The 8,127-nt window shown below is 48.5% G+C and overlaps 2 protein-coding genes across 8 annotated transcripts in view; one reads left to right on the top strand and one right to left on the bottom strand.

Moving 5' to 3' along the window:
* Positions 1-6,912, bottom strand: part of ZC2HC1C (zinc finger C2HC-type containing 1C) — a 41,771-nt gene extending 34,859 nt beyond the window's left edge. For 3 of the 7 annotated variants that reach the window (XR_016466985.1, XR_016466984.1, XM_090141389.1), the window contains exons 1-2: positions 6,696-6,912; positions 4,585-5,860 (exon numbers count right to left, since the gene is read on the bottom strand). Coding sequence is in view for 5 of the 7 variants with exons in the window: in XM_090141389.1 (XP_089997515.1) it covers positions 4,585-5,853 (1,269 nt within the window). In the remaining 2 variants the exon portion in view is untranslated. Of the gene's footprint in view, positions 1-150; positions 3,824-4,584; positions 5,873-6,480; positions 6,605-6,695 lie in introns of those variants that run through there. The other 4 variants (XM_090141387.1, XM_031593899.2, XM_090141388.1 and 1 more) reach the window with 4 other exon arrangements.
* Positions 6,913-7,028: 116 nt separating this feature from the next.
* On the top strand, positions 7,029-8,106 carry ACYP1 (acylphosphatase 1). The gene is made up of 2 exons (XM_031593902.2): positions 7,029-7,286; positions 7,436-8,106. The coding sequence occupies exons 1-2, from the start codon at positions 7,203-7,205 to the stop codon at positions 7,649-7,651; spliced, it is 300 nt and encodes a 99-aa protein (XP_031449762.1). The 5' UTR covers positions 7,029-7,202; the 3' UTR covers positions 7,652-8,106.
* The last annotated feature ends 21 nt before the right edge of the window (positions 8,107-8,127 follow it).

The raw sequence follows: 8,127 nt of genomic DNA, 5'->3' as shown, positions 1-8,127 counted from the left end.
TGATCAGAGGACTTACAGGTTCCTTTGCTATGGGAAAAAATGTCATGTTCTCTGATTCTTAGGAAAAAAGAAAAGAAAAAGGCCCTTTTCTTTTATTGCTGTATCTCTTAGTGACGTCAGGGGCCCTTTGTGTGTGTGGTTTTTGAATAGTTTTAATGCCAAGTGGGAAATGAGTAACAGGAAGAGAAAGGTTCACAGGGAAGAAGCACCTGTTTCTCTTGAACAGCTCTTACTGAGCATTAAGGTCTATGGAGGCGAAAACCTGACCAATATCAGCTCAGCAAACTGTTCCTGTACAATGCCTGTCACCTCTAAGCTTTTATTGGGGATTTTTGTAAATTGTGAAATGCCTGGAGAAACAGAGAGGGTCAGAAACTTAATGTTCAGTGGAGAATCAGAAAGTGAAAATGCAGCACGTCTCTGAGAATGGATTGTACCACGGTAGAGGAAGCTGAGCCAGATGGAGTAACGTAGCGTGGGTAACCCTAACTGTGACAGCAAAAAAGTAGGGTAAAACTCTGCTGTCTTACTTTGCCTGAAAAATTACCTCAGCAAAACAGGGTGAAGCGTTCAAGACTAGCTCTGAAACAAACATAATGAAGGAAGTCTGGTGATTTAATTTCAATAACTACTTTTGCTTAAACTACAGTTTCAGTCCCAGCATTAGGTCCTTGCCTGTTACTTAAGGAAAGTCCCCAACTGATCAATTTATTTTACAGTATCAAAAGCCTTTCTGTGTGTATCTATCCCAGTGACCATTTGTTGACTTTTAGGATCCACTAAACACAATTAAAAAAAACATAGCACAAGGAAAACTGAATCAATACTGCAAGACAGGAAGTGGTACTGAATTTCTTAACTACTCTTTAATTCAGTAACATCTTTCATTAATTCAAGACTGTGGGAATACAGCTTTCAGTTTATTCTTTTCCTACCCCTTTTCTTGTTGCCTCTTGCTATCCTCTAATACCCTATGTTAATAAGTGCTGAAGTTAAAGCATTGACTTATTTTAAGTCAAATTGGGTACAGTGAAGTCTTTTCCCTTGTTTTGAGTCTGTTTTTCTCTCTTCTCTGGGTTTGCACATTTTTATACATACCTGGCTGACGGTGCAGTACTGACCCTCTCTGGGACCTTCATATTTTTCCAGGGTGTGCCACAGGATTGGCATCTCTGCCCACATGTCTATATGTCAGAAACACTCCAACTTCTTTCAGGAGTCTGGTCCACCCATTGCAGGCTGGAGTGTTTCTTCAGATTCAGGTTTTTACTAATCCAGTTCAATCTGGTTGCTTTTTATCTGGTTTTTTTTTTTTTGTCTTTTTTTTTTTCTTCAGGCTCCTGTGAGAAGCTGGCGCTGCATTGCTGAAGGATTTGCAAAAGGAGCTGTTGGAACTTTTTTTGTTCCTTGTTTGCTTCCTGTTGCAACTTTCTCATACAAAGTAGTCGTTCTTACTTTGAGAACAAAAAACACTCTGTGACCATTTAAAACAACTTTTTACAAAACAGAAATAGTCTAATATTAGACTAGTCTGAAAATCAGAATCTGAAAAAATAGACAAATATGCAGCAACTGTTACCAGTTTGGAGCAGATGCCTTTTTGTAAGTCTGTAGGACATCTATTCCCCCTAAAGACCCTGTAATAGTGTGTGACAAACTAAACCCTTCAGCATAAGGCCAAAATAACCAACAACTCCTTTGCACCTCCCTCAAGAAGGGGCATATTTTTGTCGTGATGCCTTACAGTTGCAGCATCTAAGATGGAAACAAATAGATGACTTAAAGAAGGGTTGAAGCCTTGTGTTTCAGAGGTCCCTGTTACCTTGGCCTGCAGGAAAACTCCATCTTTTTAATATTAAATTTTGTTGATTTACCTGTTACAACTGCCTGTTGTGAAGTTCCTTACTGTATTGCTTGGTTATTTTATTACTGTATTTGTTGTTAGCTGTAGCTGTTCTTGAATGCTTTAGATGGAAAGTAATTAGAAGCTATGTTAGGAATCAGGGGGAGGTGGAAATTCCTTCTCTGCTCCTGAAAGTGATGCACTGAAGTACAGAACTATAGCTGGTGTGTTATTTGCACTTTTTATCACAAGCCTGAAGATGAAAATGAACTGTGATGCAGTGCATTTGTTTCTGACTCCTGCAGTACAGTCCCTTCTGTGATTTTCTCAAAGTCAGTCTTGAAACAATGTAGGTTCCTTGCCTCTGCTAACCTAGTTGGAAGATTTTTCCATGACCTCACTCTTCTCCTGATTAGAAAACTAATTTCCAGTCTAAGCTTATTCGTGGCCTATTTTTTCATCTTGTGTGGCATTATTCTTTAATTGAATGTTTATTCTTCTCCTCTTTCCCAAGACTTTTCCAGTTATTGTACACAGTAAGTAATCACTTTGACATGGCTGTTCTGCTGCCTGAAGGGCCTGGCCAGTTCAGAGTACCTCTGCTGTCCTATGTACGTGAATTGGCATACAGACCTGTGCATAAGTGCTGCTGCTGCTAGCTCTTCTAGCCCCGTGAATTTCTAAGCCTGAGGTTCACGTGTTGAGGAAGTATTTAATAATATAGCTTCCAATTCTCCTAATTAAATAACATCATCAGTTTTTATGTCCATATGATGCTGAATTTCTAAATGGTAGTATGTTATGCTCTTCTGCTGGTAAGAAATGATCCCAGGATTATCATTAATGTTCCAGAAAATCATCTGAGTAAAACTCTTGGGCTGATGCAGAACAAGTGCAAAATAAGCCTGCCTTTGCAGCTTTTATTATTCAACTGATCAGCACTTCAACAAGTGAGAAAAAGCAAAAGAAATGATCAAGAAGTGGCTCTAGATCCTGTTGTCTATCATAGACAGAGGAGGGTAAATGCAGCAGCCTGTGTATGGTGCTTCCCAAAAGCCCTAAATGCTAGATTGTACTATAGAATGTAGAGTCCATTCTATGGCAAAAAAAAACCAACAAAAAAACTCCACACCTCCCAGTTCTTGTAGGTAATTAAAATAGAAAGACTATGGCAGCCAGAACCACTGTTGCTGTTAATACGTTCAGAAGTGAACACCTGTGCATTTACAGAGAAACAAAGCATACAAAAGGCAGATGCTCTCTTTGGCCCAGCTGTTTCTCTCATGCACAGCACTCCTCTTTGCTTTTATGGAAGAGAAATAAAAGTCTGCAGCCAGTGATGAGCTAAAGGAGAGCAGTTATCTCCACATCAGGGAAACTGTTTTCAATGAAAAAAGGTTAAGTCTCCATAGTCTACAAGAAAAGAATGATTCTGAAGGACTTTTCTGGTTTGCTCCTTTGCTTCATGCTGTCAGCCTGTAGCAACAACCCCTCTTTCCTGCTCAGCAGACTGAACAGTGACATCCTTACAGTGTAGACTGGGTCTTCCTATTGAGGTCACCTGCTGGGAGAAGGTGGCCCTCAGAGGGGCATCACACTCCAGCACACAGATTTAAGTATACAAACTTATATTCTGCCTATGTGTCCTGAACTTTGCTTTCTGTAAATCTTGCTCAACACTCACAGCCAGTATGGAGAACAAAGAAAGCTGCCTTATCAGTGTTTCCTCTGTGGGGGAAATGGGGGTCTATTCTTGATGTTTTTGCATTTGGGAATGTGTGTCTCAGCTACTTGGGGTGCAAAGCGGCGTCTGCAGTAGGGGCAGGCAGTGTAGTCTGGATTTTCAATGGGAGGCAGCGGAGGCAGGTCAGACACCTTCCCTCCCTTGGACAGCACTTGCTGCACCTGCCGGGCGTGGCGCAGGGTCTGGATGAAAGCCTCATGGTTCTGCCTCCAGTTGTTTCTTCTGGGTGGCTTATTCTGCAGAAGGGAAATGCAGTCAGAGCAACTGGCACTGCTGTCAGCCTCCATACTCAGCCTTGCTCTCAGGGTCCAATTCTAGAGACCTCTCCCTGAGCACTCTCTGTTGATGTAAAACCCCCCAGGGAAGCTGAATCCCACCATGCACCAAGGATGGTTTGATGGAGTTAATGATGGAGACGTCAGTGCTTAGAAAAGAGCTTGCCGATGAACAGAGAAGCAGGCAGTAGCACCAAGGAAATCATAGAATGGCTTAGGTTTGAAGGGATCTTAAAGATACTTGAGCTCCAACTGCCATGTCATGTGCAAGGTTGCCAACCACTAGTTTGAGTGAGATGCTACAGCTGTTCTGAAGGAACAGACCTGCATGTTTCCACTGCCCTCAGATTGCTAGTCCATTTTATTACCTGCTTTTTCAGTCAGTTCCCCACAGCCCTCCAGTGTCACAGATCTTTACCACAGCAGATCCAGTCTGCCCTGACAAGCATTCTGACTACAGCAAGGAGCAAGTTCTCTCCAGGAGTACCCCCATGATGCATTACAAAGACAAGTCAGTCAAAAACAACACCCTCTCATCCCCTCGCCCAACCCAACCTATTAGATTTTATATGGAAGGCAAGTGTCTTCCAGAGGCAGTGGCTGGGTTGTGTTCCTCAGCCCTGTGTTCTCATGAGGGTGCTCATGTCTCAGAACTAGATCTCAGGGGGGGAGGGAAGTGAGCAGTGTGTGTAAACTGAGGAAGGCTAAGGGACTGCAAGTACCTGAGGTCTCTCTGAGCTCTTCCACTGCTGAAACTCTTCCAGGTCTGTGCCCCTGGCTCTGGCCTTGCTGGAGTCAAATGTTTTCCTTTTAGAGGCTTGGCTCTTGCTGCAGATATTCATGTGTTTCTTGAGCCTGGTGCAGAGAAACTTGCGGCCACAGAAACTGCACTGTCCAAGCTCCCCCTTTTCCGTGGGGCTGGCAGCCTGCATGTACAGCATCTCTGCAGGCATGCGGTCACCACAGTCTGAGAAAGCAGAGGAAGAAGGGCCATGTTTTAAGGCAAGCTCTGAGCACGAGGCTAAACTCTGCACTGGTATGCGGTCTCGAATTTTGTTGTTGCTGGCCACCAACCGTTCCTTCTTCAGTTTCCCCATAGCCAACTCTTGGGGATGGAGAGTAGTGCCAGTCTTTGGGACAGTGACCTCTGCAGACTGCACCCCACTAAAATCCCCTTCACCCGTACTGATGGTAAGTCTTATGTTTTCCTCTCCAGGGTGCCACATGGCCTTTCGCCTGCGAGTCCTCTCCACTGCTCTGGCTCTTCTCTCCTCTGCCTCCATCAGTTCCTTCTCTCGTTGAATCCTCCTAAGCTCCTCCTTTGTTCTCCTCAGCTTCTCTCTGAGAAGAGCCTCTTTCTTTCGGATTTCCTCTTCCAGGGTCTGTCCATCTGCCTCCAGCCTTAGGATATAAGCCAGATCTCTCCTGTATAGAGAGGAATCTGAATGTTTAGGCTCTGCTGTCCAAGGAGGGAGCACTGCAGCTGGTTGAGGCTTCCCTGGCATATGCCTTCCTTTGCTCTTTGAGCTAGTCCTACTATTTAGAGCCTCCTCCATGTATGGGGAACTTCCGAGCTGTCCTGTATTGACTGCAGGAAGGCTCCCAGTGTTGTGCTGAAAAATTGGTTTCAGAGGACAGGAACGATCCACTCCTTCTTTCCGTTTGGCTACTGATTTAGAGGGCAGAGTCTTAGCCTGGCTGGTAAGAGGCTTGTTTTGCAACCCAGCTGAGCTGGAGCCTCCATGCTGGGAGCTGTGCTTATTGCTTTCTGCAGAAAGAGAATATGAATAGCTTCGGCTCTTTCGGGCACAGGGATTTTTCAGGCTTTCCTCTTTGTCTGATAGGAATTCATGCTGACAACTGCTTTTTAGGTGTTCCAGAGGGGACTGATGTACTGAGATTTCAGAATCATAACTGTCTGTCACTGAGAGCTTAGCAGCTGCCACCACAGAATCCACATATGGAAACAAAGCCAGCTGCAGCTCAGCCATTCAGTACCTGGGAAAGAGCCTGAGGTTAAAAGCAAAATCACTACAGACTACTACATCCAAAACTGGACAGATTTCATAGAATCATAGAATCCTTAGGGTTGAAAGGGACCTTCAAAGGTCATTTAATCCAACTCCCCTGCAATGAACAGGGACATGCACAGATAGATCAGGTTGCCCAGGGCTTGATACAGCCCCATCTTGAAAGTCTCCAGGAATGTGGCATCAACCACATATCTGGGCAACCTGTTCCAGTGACTCACCACCCTCACTGTAAAATATATATATATATATATATATTTTGTATCCAGCCTAAATCCACCTTCTTTTAGCTTGAAGCCATTTCCCCTTGTTCTGTCACTAGATCCTGCTAAAGAGTAGCTAAAGAGTCTGTCCTCTTCTTTCCTCTCCTTTAGATACTGACAGGCAGCTCTCGGGTCACCTCAGAGCCTTCCCTTCTCCGGGCTGATCAGCCCAGCTCTTTCAGCCTGTAAAATTTACTCCCAACAGCCTACACTTGTAACTTAGATTGAATATCGGCAGAGATTTTCTAACTTCTCCGGGTTCTTTCTGAGCCCTGTCTTGTCAGCGTATGCCAGGGAAGCAGCTATGCCCGCAGGGAGCGCTTACCGAGGCTCGTCCCGGCCCGGGCGCCGCCCGTCAGAAGGCGGCCCATTCAGCTCACCACAGCTTTTCCGTGGCTCACTCGGCCCCGTACCCTCGCACGGCGGCCGGCTGCCCGCGCAGAGCCTCCCTAAAGAGGAGCACAGTTTCAAGGTCTCCGAACCGCCGCCCCCGCGGGGAGCGCACGGAACGCGAGGCCCTGTGGTCCTCCCCGCCGTTACCTGCAGAGTCGCCCGCGGCGCTCATCTGCGCTGCGGTTCCGGGAGCGGCCGGGCAGAGCTGAGGGCACGGCCCCGGGCCCGGCCCCACCTGCAGGCCTAGCAGTAGGCGCCGAGCTCCTGCCGCGCCGTGTTGACGGCTGTTGCCTGGAGACGGGCACGCGGGTGCCACTTCCTGCGCCGCTCTAGCCGCTGAGCTGCATCTCTGTGGGTCCTCAGCCGCGCATCGCTTGCGTTCCGCGGAAGAGGCGCTCGAGGGGAGCGGGGACGCTCTGCTGCTTGGAAGACTTTGTCTCTATGGCTGAGTGAACACCGCCAGCCGAAGGGGAGCGGGAGAGAGGCCTCATGTATTATTCATGAAGCGGTTAGGAAAGCCCCGCCTTCGCTGCGGAGCTCGGTCCTCATTGGTCGCAGGGTGGCAGCGAAGGCCCGCCCCCAGCCGCGCTGCGCGTGCGCCGTGGGGTTGGAGGCTGGCCGCTGCGGCTGGTGGAGGTTGCGGTCGCCGTCGCCATGGCTGGGAGCGAGGGCTTGGTGTCCGTGGATTACGAGGTGTCGGGCAGAGTGCAGGGCGTCTTCTTTCGCAAGTACACCCAGGTGCGCTGCGGGGTGGCGGGACGGGGACCCAGCGATTCCTGGGCTGGGCCGGGCCAGCTGCTGCGGTGTGGGGTTTGTAAGCATCGCGCTGCCCGCTGTCGGTAGCTCCAGCAGCCCGGAGCCATCTCACGTCTGCGTTGTCTCCTCAGAGCGAGGCCAAGCGGCTGGGGCTGGTTGGCTGGGTGCGGAACACGAGCCACGGCACCGTGCAGGGACAGGCCCAGGGCCCGGCCGCCAGGGTGCGGGAGCTGCAGGAGTGGCTGCGGAAGATCGGGAGCCCCCAGTCCCGCATCAGCCGGGCCGAGTTCACCAACGAGAAGGAGATTGCGGCGCTGGAACACTCGGACTTCCAGATCCGCAAGTAACCTCGTGCAGAAAGCAGCCAGCCTGGGGCACGGGCTGCCCTCGCCGAACGTCCATCCCCACCTCCCGGCCGCTCAGACAGCTGACACCCGGCTCTAGAGAACTGTATTTCCTTACGTTTCTAACTTATTGGTTTGTTGTACTGTTGTGTAGCACTAAAACACCCGCGTCGCTTTGACAGGTGGAGCGTGGCTCGGTGTGTCTGTACCGATGGGGCTGCCCAGGGGCACAGCCTCCGCTCCCCCAAGGCCTGAGCTGTGGGCGGCAGTACTGAGTGCCGCATGGCGTTGGTGCGACACCGCGCTCGTGCGGAGGAAACTGCAGAATCGGCGCCAGCTGTAAATACTGCTGAAAGTGAGATTGTGGTGACCTACATGTCTCCGAAGCAATTTATTTTGTTCTTTACTCGCGCAGAAGTTTATTTTTATTAGAATAAAGGTACTTGGAGCTTGCTGGAGTTGAGCGTGGCTGTCTGGAC

The sequence above is a fragment of the Phasianus colchicus genome, chromosome 5 (genome assembly GCF_987193195.1).
Source record: "Phasianus colchicus chromosome 5, bPhaCol1.hap1.1, whole genome shotgun sequence".
Classification (NCBI taxonomy): domain Eukaryota; kingdom Metazoa; phylum Chordata; class Aves; order Galliformes; family Phasianidae; genus Phasianus; species Phasianus colchicus.
This window is presented reverse-complemented; position numbering and strand designations above follow the sequence as displayed.